This window comes from Primulina huaijiensis, chromosome 7 (genome assembly GCF_012295235.1).
Source record: "Primulina huaijiensis isolate GDHJ02 chromosome 7, ASM1229523v2, whole genome shotgun sequence".
Taxonomy (NCBI): domain Eukaryota; kingdom Viridiplantae; phylum Streptophyta; class Magnoliopsida; order Lamiales; family Gesneriaceae; genus Primulina; species Primulina huaijiensis.
Window position 1 is genome coordinate 5868114 of NC_133312.1, and position 22987 is coordinate 5891100.

The 22987-nt window shown below is 35.5% G+C and overlaps 1 protein-coding gene across 1 annotated transcript; it reads right to left on the minus strand.

Moving 5' to 3' along the window:
• Positions 1 to 6881: 6881 nt before the first annotated feature.
• On the minus strand, positions 6882 to 16782 carry LOC140980590 (3beta-hydroxysteroid-dehydrogenase/decarboxylase-like). Its single transcript, XM_073446505.1, has 12 exons — positions 16423 to 16782; positions 15203 to 15292; positions 14945 to 15078; positions 14494 to 14664; positions 14112 to 14237; positions 13875 to 13954; positions 13155 to 13353; positions 12577 to 12700; positions 8376 to 8550; positions 8010 to 8166; positions 7668 to 7734; positions 6882 to 7455 (listed from the first exon to the last, which is right to left on the minus strand). Exons 1-12 carry the CDS (start codon positions 16676 to 16678, stop codon positions 7310 to 7312), a joined length of 1725 nt encoding a protein of 574 aa, XP_073302606.1. The 5' UTR covers positions 16679 to 16782; the 3' UTR covers positions 6882 to 7309.
• Between the last annotated feature and the right edge of the window lie 6205 nt (positions 16783 to 22987).

A 22987-nucleotide genomic window follows, 5' to 3' on the forward strand; every position in this document is an offset into this window, starting at 1 on the left:
TAGTGATATCCCATGAAATGAGATAGACGCAGAGAGCTCAACCTGTTAGAGTAGATGTCCTGTAAGTCATTAATTGGCTAGAGAATTTATTGACTCAGTTGTAATAAACAATATTTATTTTAATATAATTCATTATTTCATGGTTTGTTATTTTCTTTATCTGCATACTCATGTGATCAACATAGATAAAGATATTGATTATACTTTAATACAAATGAATCGTAATTCGATGTTGAAACTCATTTGTAAACACTATATAATCTAAATTCGTTCCTAGTCGATTCAGCCGCCTAAAACATGGATATAGGCCGCTTGAGCTCGAGACTAGCATCTGTGATGTTGTGTACCGCGTTTCTTGATAAGGGTATAGAGATGTCCAAACATGCAGATGGGTAGTCATATGATGATTATATCGAACTACCCTCCTTGGACATTCCAAGTGGTTATCATTCATCGAGATGATAAGTCCGTGGTTATGATTGTACACCATTAGTCCTTACGACCTGGGACAACACTGAGGCTCTATATGCTAGGGCTGTGCTTTGACTCGTTTACCGACTCCAAGAGAGTCATCAGGTGGCGAGATTGGGTACAGTTGCGACACATGTAGGAGCCAGTTCATTGTTGTCGGGAATTCCCCGCTCACCTACGGGTGTGGATATCCTATGTGATCTGATGAAATAATAGTGCATGGAATCTCTGGCCAGAGTATGAGATCTACGTTAGAGAAGGAGTTCTCCAATTGTACATGCGATGCCACTAGTTATTCTCAAATATTTGTCACATAGTTGTCGAATTTTTATGCAACCCTCGATGAACCAATGGTTGCAGATTCAATCGGGATATATGAGATGAAGGGACCGTATTGTAAGTTAATCATAACCGACTGATTCTTGCAGACACTATAAGTGATACCTAGAGAATCATGGGTCGATGCTACTAGACGCTCTTACCATGATTTGATGGGTTTAATCAGAAATATGATTTCTGACATTATCATGATCAATTGTTGATACATAGAATGAGGCAAATTAGAGTAAGCCCGAATAAAAGATTATGTCCTGAATCACAAAGAGTTGTGAACCCACGACTAGCTGTATCCCTGAACCATTGAGGGTCACACAAGTACTGGATTATTTTGTCCCCGTTGAGATAATAAATTCAAGGAGTTGAATTTATATAAAAAGATAATAAATTCAAGGAGTTGAATTTATATAAAATTATAATATAGTAAATTCAAAGAGTTGAATTTATGATAATTAAATTTTGAGAAAATAAATTCAAAGAGTTGAATTTATGAGATAGTAAATTGAAGAAGTTGAATTTATGAATTTATAAAATTTGGAGAGAATAAATTCAAGGAGTTGAATTTATAACTTTGGAAATTTAAATTATTAAACTCAAAGTTTGAGTTTATTAAATATAAAATTAAATATAGTGGGAAGTATGTTTAATGGGCTTGTAGGAGTACAAGTCCAACATACTAAATAATTAATGTTCTTAATGGACTTTGATTAATTAATTAAACTAGTTGGACTAGTCTGATTAATTACTAGTCTAATTAATTAATCAAGCTCATTAATGTTAATTATGGAAATTAGGTCATTAATTGACTATAAAATATAGTAAAGAGTCATAACCCTAGCCTCCATTCTTTTCAAGACACCATATTTTCGAAAATTCTCATCTCCTTCTCTCAAAATTTTCGTCCTCCATCAAAGAAAGTTTGGTTTGAGCCGCCTCTCGTTTTTAATCTCCAACGAAAAATCTTTCTATACTTTCTAGTGCAAGTTGGAAGAGGAACGATTGATCCAATCGTGGACCGGATTAGAAGATTGAAGAAAGAAGATTTGAAGAACGTACGTGAGATTTACAACAAGAGCTACGTTCGCTTCTACCGGCGTAGTTGGAGCCAAGTGATAATTGTTCACTAAAGGTAAAAATTTTAAACATCCTATGTATGTTTGTTCATTAAAACCATACGAGTGCTCAAACAAATATTTTGATTGTCAAAATAAAATAAAAATTTTAAAACTTCCGGTGGGTTTGGGCACGAGAAAAACCGAGATCCAACACAACCCACTCTCGATTGCCTAAATCCAAGAACCTAGAAGGTCCATCAACAATCAGGCCATGACCGGAAGGTTATCCGTGAACTCATCCCGATGATGTTTGTTCGACCTCCAAATATCTATTTTAAGGCTCGCTTGGGTTCATCGGGCTAACTTGTTACCGATCTGCCATCGACCGAACTCTTCTGTTAGGGGGGCCCATACATGGCGTCAAGCCTCCTATATAAGAAAGAAGTATTACAAAAATATGTTTCAATCTTATCTAATATTCTAAAGATCTAAAGTCCTAAAAAGAAAGAATTCTAATTAGAAAAAAAAATCTACTCACATGGTAACTCTTCTCCTATAAATATGAGGTTTGGTTCATTTATTTATTCATTCACTCATATTTTTTACTTATAAAATTCTCTATATTTTCTCTATTCTCAAATTTGTGTATCTGATACGTCGAAAAATCTTCTAACCCCTTCTTACGTTCTTACTTGTGATTCCAAGTTATTCTTAGGTCGGAGTTGACCTCCCTCGTCAATCCCGACCTCCAGAAAGGTATCACTATTTTTGTCAACATCAATTAGCACTGTCTGTGGAAATATTTGAGCAAAGATGTAGAGATGGCCGGTAGAAACAGAATATTGTGGGTAGCGTCTGGAGGTCATCCACATCTCTTCCATGGAAGATCATCCTCATCATTTTAGTTGGAGGTCATCCTCAGCTGGTCATGCAGAGATAATCGTCAACTCTTCTATAAGAGATCACATTTAGCTTATTAGCAGGAGCTCTTCAGATAGAGAAGGTCATCCTCAACTGTTCATCCAGAGCCCACAGTAAGAGATCATCCTCATAGCGATAGATCTTGCTCCGCTCTTTAGCTATAGGTCACCCTCCACCAATTCTTCAGCTTTAGGTCATGACCCCCACCAACTCTATATGTTTCGAATCATGCTCTACCTCTTTGGTGAGAGGTCATCTCCCAGCTCTTCAGCGAGGGCCAACAATAGAACAAGTCTTCAACGAGTGTCATCTACGGCCATTTCTTATGCTAGAGATCATACGCTATATATCAGGTAACCACTGATCAAATACATCGACTTCAGGGTGATCTCGTATTTCTAGTCAGTCTCATACAATCTTAGTTGTATCAGTGGACTTCCATCACCTTGGCTTCAATATTTGGATTCAAACTAACCTCACGGAGAGCCCACACATCCGACCAACCTGACTTACATTCACCTTTACAAGGTAAATAATTTAACTATTTGGCCGAGGTCGACCTCTTTTTAATCAATCTTTACAAGGTTAATAGTTTAACTGTTTGGCCAAGCCCGATCGACCTCTTTTTAATCAACATTTACAAGGTTAATCATTTACATGTTTGGTCGAGCTCCCCGATCCTGGACGCCCATACACTTATATTTACATGTACAAGGTTAATATTTTAAATGTTTGGTCAAGTTCACCGAGCCAGGCCGACCTCTTTTTAATCCACCTTTACAAAATTATTTGTTTTCAGGTTTGGACAAATTCCCGAGCCCGGCCAATCTCACTTACATTGACATTTACAAGATTAATCGTTTAAATATTGGCCGAGCTCCCCGAGCCTGACCTACCTCTTTTTAATCAACCTTTACAAGGTTAATCGTTTACATGTTTGACTGAGTTCCTTGAGCTCGACCACTTACTTTGAACTTTAAAAGGTTAATAGTTTAATTGTTTGGACGAGCTCCTGATCCGAACCGACTTCTTTTCACTTAATATTAAAAAGTTAATTTTTTACATTTTTTGGCTGATGTCCTCAAGCCTGGCCGACCTCTCTTACATTGACCTTTAAAAGGTTAATAGCTAACTATTTTCTGAGCTCCCCGAGACCGGCTGACCTCTTTTTAATAAACATTTAATAGGTTAATTATTTACATATTTGTATAAGCTCTTCGAGTCCGGCCGATCTCGCTTGCATTGACCTTTACAAGGTTAATAATAGTTTAATTGTTTGGCTGAGCTCCTCAATTCCGGTTGACCTCACTCACATTTACCTTTACCAGGTTAATAGTTTAACTTTTTGGCCGAGCTCCCCTAGCCAGGCTGACCTCTTTTTAATCAACCTTTACAAGGTTAATTGTTTACATATTTGTCCGAGCTCCCCGAGCCCGGCCGACCTTACACTAACTTTACAAGGTTAATAGTTTAAATTTTTGGTCGAGCTCCCCGACCCCGGTCGACTTAGCTTACATTGACATTTACAAGGTTAATAGTTTAACCATTTGTCTGAGATACCTAAGCATGACCGATCTCTTTTTAATCAACCTTTACGAGGTTACTTGATTACACGTTTGTCCAAGCTTTCTGAGCCCGCCCTCCTGAACTCACTTACATTGACATGTACAAGGTTAATTATTTACATGTTTGTCCGAGCTCCCTGAGCCAGATCGAACTCGCTTACATTTATCTTTTACAAAATTAATAGTTTAACTGTTTGGCCGATCTCCTTGAGCCCTACCAACCTCTTTTTAATCAACTTTTACAAGGTTAATTGTTACAAGTTTGGCAGAGCTCCCCAATCCAGCCGACCTTACTTACATTAACTTTTACAAGGTTAATAATTTAATTGTTTGGCCGAGCTTCCTAAGCCCAAATGACCTCTTCTTAATCAACAAGGTTAATTTTTTTATACGTTTGACTGATCTCTGCAAGCTCGGCCAACGTCCTTTTTATTGACCTTTACATGGTTGATAGTTTAACTATTTGGAGGAAATCTAGAGCCTAACTGGCCTCTTTTTAATCAATCTTTACAGGGTTAATTGTTCACATATTTGGTCGAGCTCCCCGAGCCCAGTCGACCTCACTTACATTGACTTTTACAAGGTAGATTGTTTGTGTTTGGCCGACCTCTCTTACATTGAACTTTACAAGGTTGATAGTTTGTAATGGGTGAGCTCGATCGATCTCTCTCTAAACCTTTACAAAGTTGATTGCTTTTGTTTGGCCGATCTACCCAAGCTTTGGCCAACATCCTTGGTTTGACCCAGCTCCACGAGCTCCAAGAGACCTCTTGAAACCTATTTTTTTGAAGATTAGTTATTACTTTTGGCCAAGCTCCGCGAGCTTTGTCGACCTCCTTGATTTGCCCGAGCTCTAAAGTTCATCTTGATCTCTTGAAACCTAGTCTTTTAAATATTAGTTTTTACATTTTGCCTAGCTCCATAAGATCCGGTCGACCTCCTTGATTTGGCAAAGATCCACAAACTCCAGTTGACCTCTTGAAAACTTATATTTTGAATATTAGTTATTACATTAAGGCCGAGCTCCGCGAGCTCTGGCCGAACTCCACGAGCTCCGGCCGACCAACTAAAAACCTAGCCTTTTGTAGATTAATTATTACATTTTGGCCAAGCTTGGGTCGACCTCCTTGATTTGGCCGAGCTCCACGAGCTTCGAACGACCTTTTGAAACCATATCTTTTGAAGATTAGTTATTAAATTTTGGCCGAGCTCTGGACGACCTCTTGAAAATTAATCTTTGCAAGATTAGTTACGGTCATTTGGTCGAGCTCACAACCTTTTGAATTTTGGCCAAGCTCTCTAAGCTATTGCAACCTAACTTTACTTGATTTTTATGAGACCATTTTATTATTTGGTGGAACTTTCTAAGCTAGTACTAACTTTATTCTTGTTGGTTGGGCTGATCGTTCATAGAAAGTCGAGCTCTCAATGCAAGTTGAGTGCACCTTGCCTTTGTTATGCTATGCTTGAAAGTGTTTTTACCCAACCGGCTCATGTCAAACTCACATTTCATGTCAAGCTCATGTCATGAGCCGAGCTCCCATACAAGCTTCAGGTCTACGACGTCAGCTTGACTCGAGGGGGGACTTGTGATACCCCACAAAATGAGATCAACCCAGAGAGCTCGACCCACACCTGATTGCCTAGATCCAAGAACCCAGAAGGGTCCATCGACAATCAGGTCTAGACCGAGAGGTCATATGTGAGATCATCCCGAGAATGTTTGGTTGACCTCCCAGATATCTATTTTAAGGCTTGTTTGGGATCATCGAGCCGACCTGGTGACCAACCTGCCAATCGACATAACGATAGGTTGTGCCATAGACATTTTCTTATCAATGGCCGAACTCCCAAGCTGAGCTCCCAGATCGATCCAAGGAGAGAGCTCATTCACATCAGCCGAACTCTTCTCTTAGGGGCTACCATACCATGGCAACTTGAGCGTCGGATGTGATTAACTGAAAAAAACCTCTGGCCCTTTATCATGTTCTTACTTGTGATTCAAGGCCATTCTTAGGTTGGAGCTGACCTCCCTTGTCAATCCCGATCTCCAGAGATATATCACTATTTTTATCACCATCAAATGGATTTTTTTAATTTGTTACAATATATTTTGGCAAAAGTATTGAAATAAATATTTCAAGTTCCTTATTTTTTTTAAATGTATTTCCTTTTGCATTATGGAAGGTTTTGAAACGACAAACCACCGACTCACGTCATTTCAAATTCATGAGTTTTCTTAAAAACGATCAGATTTCAAATTCTTTCACGCGCACTTTGATATTAAACGCACTAAAAGGAATTTTGATTAGCTGACAAACAAATTCCTATTATATGAAAATGATTTGGTGGTGACATGCGTAAAGTACAGCCTAAATATGCATATAATGATGTGAAATATATAAAATAAAATAAAAAACGAAATCTTTTTTAAATTAATAAAAATACCAGAGCCACTGATTTACAACAGATCTTGAGGGGGCAAAAAAAGATTTCGATGGGTGAGAGGAATGAATAAAAAGGGCACTGTGACAACATTAAAAACGCTACTTTCAGTCAACATCTCAATGCTGCAAATCCAAAATAACACTTCGGTTAATTGTAAAAATCACACAATATTGGGAAGAAAAAGGAAGAACGATGAAAAAGAAACAAGAGAAACCAAACTCAAGGTCCATGACACTAGCGTCGGACTGCAGAGGATAGTATGCACACGGTGCTCCTTCATGTCAAAAGTTTGATGTAGAAAATGTATGGGCAAATATTTAGGACCTCCTCTTTCTTTTTCTAAGATATCATGTCGAAAATGTATCCGCAAATATTTTGGAGCTCATCTTTCTTTTTCTCAGTTAAGTCGAAGTGGGAGTAGAACATAACCAATGGAAGACAAATTTAAAAGAAAATAAATAAAATAGTTGCAGCAGGTAAAAAGGGTAGAGAGATACTTGGCTCTTTCACCAATTATTGCTGTTTCTCTGAGTTGGAAACTTTTCTGGTTAAGTCTGGCTTAAATTTGCACCCGAATGAGAGAGCTTTGACAACAAAATTATCGATTTCTTCCTCCTTTTTCTCATACACAACAAAAGCAATGAAGATGATGGGAAGTCCTGCCACGTTCAAATATATATATTGAAATCATAAAGGCCATGAGTATTAGAACTTTGAAGTGTATGTCACTCCTACACATGTAGCAAGCATGCATATGATAATTTAGCGCACATATGCTGCCGTTGAAATAAAATATCTCAATGTCAACTTCACAGACACACTCAGATAATACATGCCCAAAATACATAGAACATACAAGATTCTTACATACCTATCACAAAAATATTATGCAGTGAAAATGCTCCAACCATGCTGACAAGCAATAAAGAGAGAACTACCTGCTTCAAGAGCAAATTAAAAATGAACATAACTTTTAAGAGGCAAGAAAGAAGCAATGTCTGTGAAATACAAATATATTGAGTAATTTCTCCTTAATGGGGATTAGTGAACAAAAAGAGAATAAATGGGAACTTTTGTCAACCTGTGAGCCCAAAATTACATTAAAATAAAGTGAAGTCTTAATAATTTAGGAAAAGGTTGTTGGCAGTTGAATGAAAAGTTTTCACAAGTACCTTTTTTTAGCTGTAGAAAAGCATAGAGTCATTTCCTTTACCTTGAAGAAAAGAATAGAGTCATTTCCTTTACAAAGTGATTTTAGATCACTCATAGCAGAGTTCCACTTTGATGCCACAGACAAGGACATTTGACGAGATGCAGCTGCTGAAACATGAAATTTCGAGTCCGGAATTTTCTCTATTTCATATACCAATCTACAACATTACAAAGTTGAATTGAGCATTTCAATACCACTTTTATGCCACTTACATTATAAAATTTCAAATGAGTTACATTATTTCAAAGCAGCACATTCGCATTTAAGAATAAAGGAAACGAACGAAGGGTAATGCCGCCAGCAAAGGTATGCACAAGTGTTTGTTTTATATATATATGTGGAAAAAGAGAAGGTAAGCACAAGTACATTTTCTTGGGTAGCTTGCTGTGGATGAAAAGGAAAACTGATGCTGCTAACAGAAGCTTGGAAACTGCAGTAATGGCGGTGTAGCCACTTGCTACGAAATTGAAGTCAAAAGCAGCCAAGATCAACAATACAGTAAATGTTTCCTTTCTGTTCCTCCACAGTAATACATCAGCCACTGCATCATCATTATCGATTAGAGATAGTGAAATGGATTACAAACTACAAGTCAAATAATATAGCTAGACTGTTATTTGCATCGCAGCTTTTGAGTTCCACGAGGAACAAAGATTGAAATCAAGCTGCAAAAAGGGTGTGATTACTGTTAGGTGAGTTATTATTTAATGGGGTGGGACCCACATTAAATTAAATAATAATAATAACGTATCCCACATCGGATTGTTTTAAAAACTGCGAGAACGAATTAGTTATAAATAAAGCTCAATTCCTTCAGTTATTGTATCCCAAAAACAAAAGCTTTTTAGCTTTGATAAATAGAGAGTGCATAGAAAAAAAGAGTGTATTTTTTTCTTGAGTACGAGAATTCTCTTGTGTGAGTTAGAGAAATTATTTTCTCGGTGTACTCGGGTTGGGAGTGTGAGAAATATTGAGTGTATTGGTGTATACACTTGTTGTAATATTTCTTCCGGTTATAAAAGTTGCAGTGCTCCGTGGACGTAGCCTATATTGGGTGCACCACGTAAATCTTTGTGTTCTTGTTGGTTATTTTATTCCGCAAGTTTTTGGGTACTATTATCATCGTGGTCGGCATCGTTTCGGGGGTGTAATTCCCCAACAACTGGTATCAGAGCCTTGTTGTGAAAATTCTTAAGAATTCTGAGTATGCTCTGTGGTTGCAGCTTTGTCTGATCTTCCACATCAGAAAAGATTTTTTAGACTTTTTGCTAAGGCTAGAGAAGTGATGGCCGGAGATGATGTATCGGGACCGAGTATCAACAAGTTCGACGGTAGAGATTTTACGTTCTGGCGACTACAAATTATTGATTATTTGTATAGCAAGAAGTTGCATCAACCTCTATCTGGAAAGAAGCCGGAAAAGATGGAGGATGATGACTGGAAGCTTCTTGATCGACAAGTGTTAGGTGTAATACGATTGACCCTAACGAAGAACGTGGCACATAACGTGGCGGAGGCAAAAACAACGGAGGAGATGATGTCCATTTTGTCGGACATGTACGAAAAGCCATCAGCAAATAATAAGGTATATCTCATGAAAAAGTTATTTAACTTGAAGATGAGAGAAGATGCATCGGTGGCTAAACACATCAATGAATTCAACACGATTGTTTCACAGCTGACATCGGTTGAAATTAAATTTGATGATGAGATTCGGGCACTTATTCTTTTGGCGTCTTTACCAGACAATTGGGAACCAATGCGGGCAGCGGTTAGTAACTCTGTTGGAAAAAGAAAGCTACAATTCAATGATGTCAGAGATCAAATTTGATGTCCACGAAGAAGTTCGCAGGATGGATTCTGGTGAAGGAACATCATCAAGTTCTGCTCTAAATCTCGAGAATAGAGGAAGGGGCAGGAGTGACGAAAAGAGTTTTAACCAATGGCATGGTAGATCCAAGTCGAGAAACGGAAAAGACAAAAGCAATTTTGAAAAGAATGTGAAGTGCTGGAGCTGTGGTGAGACTGGTCACTTGAAAAAGAATTGCAGATCAACAAAGAACGACGCTAATGTTGTTACTGAGGAGGTACATGATGCTCTATTACTATCCATGGAAAGCTCGGTTGATTCTTGGGTTATGGACTCGGGAGCTTCGTTTCATACCACTGGTAATCGTGATGTATTCGATAATTACATTGCGGGAGATTACGGAAAAGTTTTCCTGGCTGATGGAAAACCTTTGGAAATTGTTGGTATGGGTGATATCCGGATGAAGATGACAAATGGATCTGTCTGGAAAATCAACAAAGTAAGGCATGTACCAGAGTTGACACACAATCTGATTTCAGTGGGACAGCTTGACGACGAAGGTCATAAGGTGACCTTTGGTGATGGTTCCTGGAAAGTGAAAAAGGGAGCCATGATTGTTGCTCGAGGAAAGAAAACTGGAACACTTTATATGACTTCCAGTTTGAGAAATAAATTAGCGGCTGTGGATGCTGGAGCTAATTCAAGTCTATGGCATAGTAGGCTTGGGGATACGAGTGAGAAGGGAATGAAGATGCTTGTTTCAAACGGAAAGCTACCGGAATTAAAGATCGTTGAACACAAGCTGTGTGAAGCTGTATTTTTTGGAAAGCAGAAAAAGGTGAGCTTTTCAAAAGAGGTTAGAGAACCGAAATCAGCGGATTTGGAGCTGGCACATACTGATATATGTGGACCATCTCCTGTGACATCCCTTGGAGATCACTCAAGATATTATGGCACTACTGTTGACGATTCGAGCAGGAAATTTTGGGTTTATTTTGTGAAAATAAATCGGATGTTTATGAGACTTTTAAACAGTGGGAGTTAGCCATGAAAGATGTGATGGATTCACTGTCATCCAATCACAAGTGGGAGTTGTCAGAACTTCCTGAAAGTAAAAAGGTTTTACATAGCAAGTGGGAGTACCGGTTAGAACATGACGGTAGCAAGCGGTACAAAGAAATACTTGGTGTAAAAGGTGAAAAGGAAGTCATTGGTTACACTGATATTTTCTCTCTGGTGGTAAAGTTAACTACTATCAGGACTGTACTTGGATTGATGGTAAAAGAAGATTTACATCTGGAGCAGTTGGATGTAAAGACTGCGTTTCTTCACAGTGACCTAGATGAAGAAATGAATCAATCACAGGGATTTGAAGTACGAGGGAAAGAGAAAATGGTGTGCAAACTTCAGAAGAGCTTGTATGGTCTCAAACAAGCAAGACAGTGGTACAAGAAGTTTGATGGTGTAATGAATAATGATGGTTTTCTGAGGTATCAGGCTGATCACTGTTGTTATGTGAAGCTTGATGGTTATTATATCATACTACTGATATATGTAGATGATATGTTGATAGCAGGAGCTTGTCTGGAGCAGATTGATAAACTCGAGAAAGAGTTATCAAAGGAATTTGCTTTGAAGGATTTGGGTGCTGCAAAGCAAATCCTTGGAATGGGGATCCTTAGAGATCAGGTGAATGAAGTCTTGAAGCTTGAGAAGATTCCTGGAAGCAAGAATCCAGCTGATATGCTCACGAAGGCTGCTATCATTGAAAAACTGAAGTTGTGTTTGACTTCAGTTGGTCTCCTAGACTAACAAAGGAGGTATGAGCTGCTGCACTGATGGTGTGAAGACATGATTGAAATCAAGTCTTCAAGTGGGAGAATTGTTAGGTAAGATTTTATTTAATGTGGTGGGACCCACATTAAATAAAATAATAATAAAATCTTTTCCCACATCGATTGATTTTAAAAATTGGACGAGGGAATTAGTTATAAATAGAGCTCAATTCCTTCAGTTATTGTATCCCAAAATCAAAAGCTTTTTAGCTTTGATAAATAGAGAGTGCATAGAAAAAAAGAGTGTATTTTTTTCTTGAGTGCGAGAATTCTCTTGTGTGAGTTAGAGAAATTATTTTCTCGGTGTACTCGGGTTGGGAGTGTGAGAAATATTGAGTGTATTGGTGTATACACTTGTTGTAATATTTCTTCCGGTTATAAAAGTTGCAGTGCTCCGTGGACGTAGCCTATATTGGGTGAACCACGTAAATCTTTGTGTTCTTGTTGGTTATTTTATTCCGCAAGTTTTTGGGTACTATTATCATCGTGGTCGGCATCGTTTCGGGGGTGTAATTCCCCGACAATTACTAGCAATAAAGAAGCAGCCAATAAATCAATAATAAAAAAAGTGATATTCTGTGAAAAGACCAATACATTTTGTTTTTGTATTTTTTATGAGCTGCATCCCTGCCAATGTTTCAGAGCACTTACCCAGTGACGATTTTTGCCACTATCCCCCAAAATTACTACGGCTTTGCATTAACTAATTAACTATTCCATTTTTAAAACATATTCAACCTAAAACATGATTCCAGATATCCTAGTTCGAAGATGCATATCAGTGTACACACAACCTGTGTTTCAGTAATGAGATTGATAGATAAGTTTTTCATCATATAAGTTGAATCTCATTTGCATGCAAATCTAAATCAAAAATAAAGCATAAAAAAAAATCTCCCCACAGAAAGCAAAACATCAGTACCTTTTCCACAGCCGAGCAGCAATTCAGCTTTAGATGGCCCAATCCTTATAGTTTGAGCATCAGCCCTCAAGTATATAACAGCATCCAACAAATCAAAATGCAAATATGTGCGTAAAATATTGCTACATAGATGAGACCACACACCACGAGTACCACACCGGTAAAATCAGAATTATTCAGTTGATAAAGAGGTAAAAAAATTTTGTAACAAAAAAAGGAGTTCAGTCTCACTTTAATTCTTAAACATATTCATTTGTTCATGAACTAGTGTGTTTGCCTAGTTAATCTTATGAATGCCTTGAAAATGTTGATACTTATCAACATTGAGCATTTGAATGAAGTGACTAAATAGGACTAGAAAAGTTATTATTGTTCCACGGGATTAATGACATTGGTATATTTCTGCATGCATATGCACACAGCATCATCAAGCCCTATAAACTCAATAGAACCTAGTTGTAACAGATAGAAAACAAAATCATGAGATGGTAGAGCTCCAGCTTGCAACCAACTTAAACAATTGTATTTCCCAATGATGAGAACGAGAGAGAGTTTACTCTTTATAGGAATGCTTTTACCTGGAGTGTGACAATGGGAGTGTAGCCAATACGATCATTTGCCATTGAACAATCAAAAGTTCTGCTCCGAGACAGAAGTCTAATTCTTGAAGGTGTCAACTGGGGTACCTTCATTCCATAGGGGGCTAGAAGTTTATAAATCAACTCTACCAAGTTTGCAATTGGCATCATAACAGCAGCTGGAATCTTAATTTTTGGCCTGCATACTGCAAAAGATCAGAAATAGAGATAACTTAAATCGTTAATTATATATATGAAACAAAAAACAATCCCTAACAGAAATATAGCATAAAAAACAAAGTAGGAGTCTTAAAATAGCTCTTAGCCTTGTTCCAAAAAAAAAAAGAGCTCTTAACCATGCAGAAGGGGAAGCTATTAGATTTCATACTATCATAGCATTTGTCTAAGCAGTCATATATGAACGGTACAAGAGATCATTAAATACATCATTCACAAGTCAAGAAAAGAGGTAACACAGGACAACAACATAAAAAAACTTCCAATCATGTCGACATAAACAAATAAAACTTTAGATCTCCACCCTAAGGTCTGATATCAAGCCAAAACAGCCATTTCAACTTTTCTTCTGGTCACATGAACAAATATACCGGCCATAAAAAAATTTGTATTCTGAACTCATTGCTGGGCACCAATGAATGGTGGGAGCTGGGGAATTGTCCTAAAAAAAACGGATGCACAAGCTTTAGAACAAAAGAATACCTCTCATAACCAAGACCTTCAAGAAGAAGAGACATAAACTCCCAAAATTTAATCGGTTCCATATTGGTAATGAAATATGCCTGCAAGAATGATTTCCATTGAAACATCTCAATGCATCCTCGTCGACAAATGAGGCTTAATACGTCTACTTCGTGTTAAAGGGAAAAATCACTCTATCAAAATAGAACAAATTTGTATGATAAAACAATCAAGCAGACCTTTCTACAAAAAATGTACCTGTCCAGCAGCTTTTCCTGATACTGGCTGTTCAGATGCCAAAGCTCGTTCAGCACATATATGAGCATGTGCCACATTCTCAACATAAGTAAAATCATACATATTGTTCCCATCTCCAATGATAAACTGGCCATTCCATAACAGAACATCAGATAAAAATGCTTGAATCATTCAGTATACAAGGCAGCATGTAATTCATATCAACATTAAAACAAATAAAAAAGGAGGAAGGATAGCTTCATGGATCAATTTGAAAATTACGTATGCCAATCAAACACACAACACGTGTTGAAATAAAAGGTTAATGTTACTCTTTCTTAAATAACAACTTGACAAATTAATGGTTCCCAGATGGATAACACTAGATATTTCGACTAATTACCTTCGATTTCCCAGCCCTTGCAGCATCAACTAAAGATGGAACAAGCAATTTATCACCAGGGCCAAAAATGCTGCTAGGTCTGATGCAGCATGTTAGAAGTCCATTCGATCCATTTGACTTGATAACTAGGGCCTCTCCTTCAGCTTTGGTGCTGGAGTACGAGTCATTGTGCTAAAAATTGACCATATGAATTCTAGTGATTTAGATTAAAAAGAATAGCTGAAAGAAAAGCTTTATGAAAAGCATGGGTGGGGTTTCAGGATTGAGCATTCACACTAATAGGTCAAGATATTAAACATCAAGGTTCATAGCATTGAAATGACAAGTGATAACCAGTACAGAATGAAAAACTAAAAAAAAAAATAGTAACAATGTTCTTACTTCTTACTGCATCAGATAATCACTATGCAGCATTGAACCAACAAAAATATCAATATTCTCCATTCAATACCTTAGCAGGATAGGGTATTGATTCATTTCCATTTATAATTCCGTTGACTCCATCAAAGACAACACTTGGTGAGCTTGTATAAACAAGCCGTTTTACTTTCAGCTCGATACATGCATCAATAATGTTATTGGTTCCTACATATCATCGATCTATTAGCATAAAGCAGGGGTAAATTGGTTGGTGAGAAAGAATAAGGATGATGTATTTCAGAAAGAAGTACATGCATCTTTCTAAGATCAAGGAAACATAAAAACTAACCTTGTACGTTGACAGAGTGATGGAGTTTATGGTTATTGATAGAGGAATCGGGAGCAGCCATGTGAAAGACAACCTCAGATCCTTGGCAAGCTGCAATGGCAATAAAAATAAGAAAAGGTCAAACACTTACGAAAATCTGTACTGAAGTTCAATAAACAAAAACAAGACAAGTAAAAGTATATTCTGAAACGTGAAGTTTAAATTTTTAAGTAACCCAGATATCAGCATTTCAATACATCGGTGCAGGATTGAAAATTCAGCTCTCTTCTTTTTCTGAAAAATATCCCATTATTTTTTGTCTTTAGGCACGTTTTTTAACTTCTTTCTTTTCAAATTTTTCTCCAAACACACATCATTTCGTACATTAAATTATTCATCAATAAACACAAAATAATGTTTATCATAAACAAAGACATTTCAGAATTATCTTTTTCAATCAATTGATATCCCTAAAAAATCTTGAGATGAAAGAAGTAAAAGGCACCAACAAAACCTTTAAAATTACACTTTTTTGCACTTCAAATTTAAAAATATTATTAGGATTCACTTCCAAGTATAAAATTTATAATGCTTTCGAGCCAAAAATCCATTATTGCTACCAAGAAAATTTAAAAAAGACATAAAGCTCACCGTTAGTTATAAAAGTTTTGAGTTTGCTAATGACACATTTCAGAGGTTAGATGCTCGAATTTGCAATAAATAGATGCAGCAGAAATCAGATTGGACTGCATAATTACACGCTCTTACTAAGTTATTTCTCGTTCTTATTTTTAACTGTCTAATGAACAATCCCAGACTCTCTCTAAAAACATTTTGATTCATAACCACAACACTGTCAGATAAGCCACACCAATTTTGTGTAACGATCTTCAAAATGCTAACGAACATAGTAGACTCACAAGCAAAAGATGTGAAAAAATTATATTCCTTTGCAAACCGATACCCTAAACAGGTAAGCATTTTTCCAAAAACACGAAGCTCGGAGTTAGAATTCGACATCACTTACAGTAAAACAGAGCTTAACTAAAGCTCATTCCATATCGGTGTTTTCAAATAATCAAACCAAATAATGAGCCCGTTTGGTATAAGAAACTACAAATAATGAGCCCCTTAACAACTTGCTTCTACAGTATACATCCATCGAATGCAAGAATAGGTAACTTCACTTTTTTCATACAAATTAACCGTCAATTTCAAAAATATAATGTTGGAAAGAGCACCTTTGAGCACTTGCGATTTGTCACGGAGATCTGCGGACACGTACACGGCGCGGCCAGACTTCAAAGCTTCTCCAAGAACACCACTCTCCTCGTCAGAATCCAGCTTGATGGTGGGCCCCAAATCAGCAATACGCACCGAAAACATGTCATATTTGATGAGCATCACCACCAGATGCCTCGCCGCAAAGCCTCTGCCGCCGGTCACCACGCACCACCTCTCCTCCCCACCACCCATTGGGTTGAACTCTAACCCCATTGATTCCCTATCAATCAATAAATGTAGTAATCTAATTAACAAAACTTCAACCTGGATCTTGTAGTGACAGTGGGTGATCTATTCTTATCTGTTTATTAATTCATATCATTTAAAAATCATTACAAAAATATTAAAATGTAACTTAATTAATTTAAATGAACATCCAAGGACGGACCTATGCTTGGCCCGTCTTATGCTCTAGCTCAGTCCAATTTTTTTTTACAAAGATTTATAGAGATATTTAAGTACAGTCTAATTTTTTTAAAAGATATCACGAGAGTGAAGGTGTTCATAATATCAAATTCTTTGTACCAGGTACAGAAAAGCTAAAGTTATCGGTCATTTATTTTTATTTCTCTCACGTCAGACATTTGTATCTCCGCAGCTTTTGTACAAAACTTTGTTCAAATTGTGTAATCTCGTGTCTCTCTAAATATTCTTTATTCAAATTTTATTTTTTAATATAAAGTGATCATTAAAATAAATTATTAATCTTTTTGTTAATGTGTAAAGTGTCTTAAGCATATATTAGTTTATATAGATTTCATAAATGATAAATGTAATATGAATTTCTAACAAGTTGATAGAAGAACAATAAAAGTATGAGTTATTTACACCAAACCCCACTGTGAAATATCAAAAATCCATACTTTTCCAATTTGAAAATTAAATAGGCATTATAGACTTTAATTTTTTTGTAAACGTTGCATGAACACTCCCTGCACCATCGAGAAATATGAGGTGCTGATGTATTTCGATAATATATCATAGACAAGTTATTAAAACGATCAGCGTGTAAAACAATTATAAAGAAAACTCAATTTTATACAAGTAATATTTATGACCGACTAGACTAGTGTGGACGTTATATATACTAACCAGAAGCTGCAAAATCCAGGTAAATGACATGAATACAGTAAATAGTGGCGTCTGATTAGCATGGAAAATATTCTAACCAGTCTAGATGGTAAAAAAATATTACTTATAGCAAATTGAGTTTTCTTTTTAACTTTTTTCCCGCTGGTCATTTTGATTATTTTTCTACGAGATATCATAAAAATACTTCAACTCACTAGATTTCCAAATGATGCTGGAGGTGTTCGTGCAACGATTATAAAAAGTTAATATCTAGAATACCTATTTAACTTTCACAGTGAATAAATGTAGATTTTCGATATTTCAAAGGGGGTTTGGTGCAAATAACTCATAAAAGTGATAGATTTATTTTATCATTTCTTTTATTTAATAGAATTTAATTTTTAAAGTACATTTAAAATATATTAAAAATGGTTTTAAAATATAAATTTTGAATCTAAGTGAAACTTGTCTTATATTAAGTTCAAGCCCACCCTCAACTTTAATTTCTGGATCCGTCCCTGTGAACATCCACTCGAAAATATATATTTGAGACCGTATCAGATATGTATGTGCTCATTAGATAGAGTGTATTAAATTACCTTTAATACAATTTGAAAATAGGAAACAGTTTTATTAATTCGACAGGATTTTGAATACTCAGATGATAAAAAATCTGAGTCTTTCATATGACCTGTATAAATTTATGGGGGCATACCTGAAAAATGGCTAGCATGTTTAATATCCAAAAATAAAAAAGAACTATCTCGGGTATTCAAAAATGTTGGATAGAAATTTTAATGTAAAAAACCAGCAAGGATTTCACCATTGGCATATGTATAAATTGGCAAGTCGAACGGCTGAATGAGCAAACAAAGAAACACATAAAATGAGGCGACAGAGGAAGAGACATTGATAGCGAGAACGGCATGCTATATGCAGAATGAGAGAGGGCGAGAACCGCAAGTTCAACGTAGGGGTGTAAACGAATCGAGTCGTGTGTATGCATATATATTTGTATTGCATTTAATTATTAATAATAGTAATGTGTGTCAATTTATCTGAATTTTGTATTTATTTTGTTCTCGTGTTTTATTTAAACTTCAAATGTATTTTATATAGTTTAAATTTCGATATTTCTAAAATACATATTTTTAACACACTTCTTAAATTTGTTTAGCATAAATAATTATTTTAATTTAACAACTCAATAATTATTTTAATTATGTCAAATTACCGGATAATTAATTCTAAGACCTTATAGAAACAAAATAATTTGGAATAGAATGAAATCGAAAAATAATTTGGACATATTGAGTTGGTCTCGGATTCAATAATTTCGAGACACAAGTCAATTTTTTCGAGAGCGTCGTCGTAACTCGTGAGCCGGCTCAATTCGCATGAACCCTTTGTTCATGGTGGTCGAGCATTTACCATGGTGGAGCTAGATAAACAGTCTAAAAAAACAATAATAATGGCAGTCGCATTTTTTAATGGATGAATGGATAACAATCTCAGTTTTTGCCCAATGTAAAATTTTGATTAAATTATTGTAAGTTAGAATATAATGATTCAATATGTTTTAAGAGAAAAATATTCCCATTTCGCTCTCTCTCATAAGTCACAAGTGACCATATGCAACCACAATCTAACCTATTATAAAGATCATAAATTTCAATATGTTGAAAATTAATATTTTAATATTGAATATTTGAATATTGAATATTGGATATTTGAATGTTGAAAATTAGGTAAAATTAGGTGTTGAATATTGAAATTTGTGTGTGATGATGAAGGTAATGATGTAATTTATTTTTGGATTATTTGTAAAGATTTTCTATAAATAGATCTCTCATTTGTGAAGAAAATCACAATTGAGTTGAGAGAAAAATATTATAAAGTGTGTAGTGTGATAATTTTGAGAGTTTGAGATTTTTACTTTTTACCGTAAATTTTTACTTTTTCACAACACGTTATCAGCACGAAGCTCTAAAAGTCCTCCATATTTTTTCAAGCTCCAAAACAGAAGAAAAAGGTAACAAAAGTAATAATATTTATTTTATTGTTTATTTATTTATTGTTTATATATTTACTATATAATATAATGTTATTATAAATAATAAAAATAAATTTTTCAAAAAACTTGTTATAAATCCTGGGAGGATGTTAAGACGACATCCCACACTCCCGGTAAGGGATACGACAAGTATAAAAGCCTATAAGATTTTTAAACAAAATATCTTATGACACCTCAATATAATAATGTGATATGATATACATAATTGTTTGAAAATGACTAATATTATATATATCATATTATTACCATAAAATTATACAAATACATACATTTATTTCTTTGTACACCAACGGTTATAAACGGTAACAAAACGGCTAGTTTTTGCCCTATAAATATGATCTCACAAACACATTCAATCATTCCAACTTTCTCTTCTTCTCTAAAATTATTCTTCATCAAATTTTTGAAGAAAAAAGAAGATGGCTTTCACAAAGTTATTTTTAATTATTTTGGTTATAATACTCATGAATCTTGTACTTATCGAAGAATATCATCCTCGTGTGTTTTTTTTTATTTTTACGAATCCTTGTATTTGTTGTTTATCCATTACTTTGTATTGCAATATTCATTAACTAATTAAATGCATCATAATTTTTTTTAGTACCACCATGTTAAACTTGATAAAACTCGAATTTGTTGCACTCGACATTACGGGGAAATATTATATGCCATGGACTCTTGATGTAGAAATGCATCTTGAGTCATTGGGTTTAAGCGAGACTATTAAAGGAAATGGTATATCTTCATCACATGAAAAAGCGAAAGCTATAATATTTTTGCGCCGACATCTTGAAGAAGGTTTGAAATGTGAATATCTCATCGAAAAAGATATCATGGCTCTGTGGATAGGATTAAAAGAAAGATTTGAACATATAAGGGAAGTTATACTTCCGACCGCCTGTGATGAATGAAATATGTTGAGATTCCAAGATTTTAAGAATGTAAGTGATTACAATTCGGCGATGTATCGAATAATCTCGCAATTAAAATTTAGTGGAGATGAGGTTACAGAATCAGAAATGCTCGAAAAAACATTCTCCACGTTTCACGCATCAAATATAACTCAACAGCAACAGTATAGAGTGCGTGGATTTGCGAGATATTCTGAACTAATCGTCTGTCTCCTTGTGACGGAAAATAATAATGAGCTTTTAATGAGAAATCATCAGGCACGACCCACTGGTTCAACGACATTTCCTGAAGTTAATGTCGTAAGCAAAAATGAATTTAAATCTGGAAACCAAAATCAAAGTTATAAACAAGATTTTGGTCGAGGACAAAATCGAGGTCGTGGTCGTGGATGTGGACGTGGACGTGGACGTGGAAGTAGTCGTGGTCGTGGACGCGGCCGTGGTTTCGAAAATAATCGAGATAGTTATTCAGATGTGGTACTCCAAAAGAGCGTCTCAAACCATCTACTGAAAAGGCATCATGAGAATATGAGTATTAATGAAAATCACTCAAAAAGATTTGAAAGTTCTTGTTTCAGATGTGGTACTCCAGGACATTGGTCTCATATTTGTCGAGCCCATGAGCACCTTTGTAAACTTTATAAAGAATCAATAAAGGGGAAAGAAAAGGAGACCAACTTTACTGAACACAGTGAACTTTTGAGTGGTTCAACTCATTTTGATGCTGGAGATTTTCTGATTGATTTCTCGGACAATGATCAATTTGCTGGTGGAATAGATATGTAAAATATTTTATTTTTTCATGCACTCATATGATAATGTTTTATCGTGTGCTATATTTTTAAATATGTATTGTATTGTATTTTATTGTCAGTAATTTTATTTCATTGCATATTTTTTGAAGTTCAAATATGAAAAATGCTATGAACCAAGCTGAAGTTTGCATACCTGATAGTGGTACAACACACACTATTCTCCGAGATAAAAGATATTTCTTGGAACTAAAACCAACAAAAACAATGGTGAATACAATATCAGGTCCTGTAGACTTGATTAAAGGATGTGGTAAAGCACAATTTTTGTTACCTAATGGTACAAAATTTTTGATCAATGATGCTTTATATTCACCACAATCGAAAAGAAATTTGTTGAGTTTTAATGATATATATTCCCATGGGTATGATACTCAAACAATGAATGAAGGGAATGAGAAATATATGTGTCTTACCACATATAAATCAGGAAAGAAATATGTGATTGAAAAACTACCAATGCTCCCTACTGGATTGCATTATACACATATACGTCCCATTGAATCAAACATGGTAATTGATAATTCTTCAATATTAACCAATTGGCATGATCGATTAGGACATCCTGGTTCAACAATGATGCGAAGAATTATAGAAAGTACACATGGCCATCCGCTGAAAGACTAGAAGATCTTTCAGAATAATAAGTTTCAATGTAAAGCATATTCTCTTGGAAAACTTATTATAAGACCATCACCAGCCAAAATCCAAACTGAAACACCAATGTTTCTTGAACGTATTCAGGGTGATATTTGTGGACCAATTCATCCACCATGTGGACCATTCAGATACTTTATGGTATTGATTGATGCCTCCAGCAGATGGTCACATGTATGTTTATTGTCAACTCGAAATATTGCATTTGCAAGATTACTTGCTCAAATAATAAAATTGAGGAATCAATTTCCCGATTATACAATCAAGAAAATTAGACTTGATAATGCTGGTGAATTTACTTCTGAGACTTTCAATGATTATTGTATGTCTATGGGAATCATTATTGAGAATCATGTTGCTCATGTACATACACAGAATAGATTGGCTGAATCATTGATTAAACGTCTGCAAATGATTGCTAGACCAATGATTATGAAAACAAAGCTTCTTATTTCTATACGGGGATATGCAATTTTACATGCCGCTGCATTAATTCGCATCAGACCAAGTGCATATCATAAATACTCCCCATTGCAGCTTGCATTTTGTAAAGAACCAGACATTTCTCATCTGAGAATTTTTGGATGTATGGTGTATGCGCTTATTGCACCACCGCAACGAAATAAAATGGGACCTCAAAGAAATATTGGAATTTATATCGGTTATGATAGTCCATCAATCATTCGATATTTTGAACCTCAGACAGGCGACGTGTTCACAGCACGTTTTGCTGATTGTCATTTTAATGAGGAAATCTTCCCAATGTTAGGGGGAGAACAGAAACATACCGAAAAGAAAATTACATGGTATGTATCATCATTGTTATATCTGGATCTAAGAACAAAACAATGTGAAAAAGATGTACAGCAAATTGTGCACTTGCTAAGAATAACAAATCAAATACCAGATGTATTTGCAGACACAAAAGGGGTAACTAAATCATATATACATGCTGTAAATGCTCCTGCTCGAATTAAAATTTCAAAGAAACAAATTG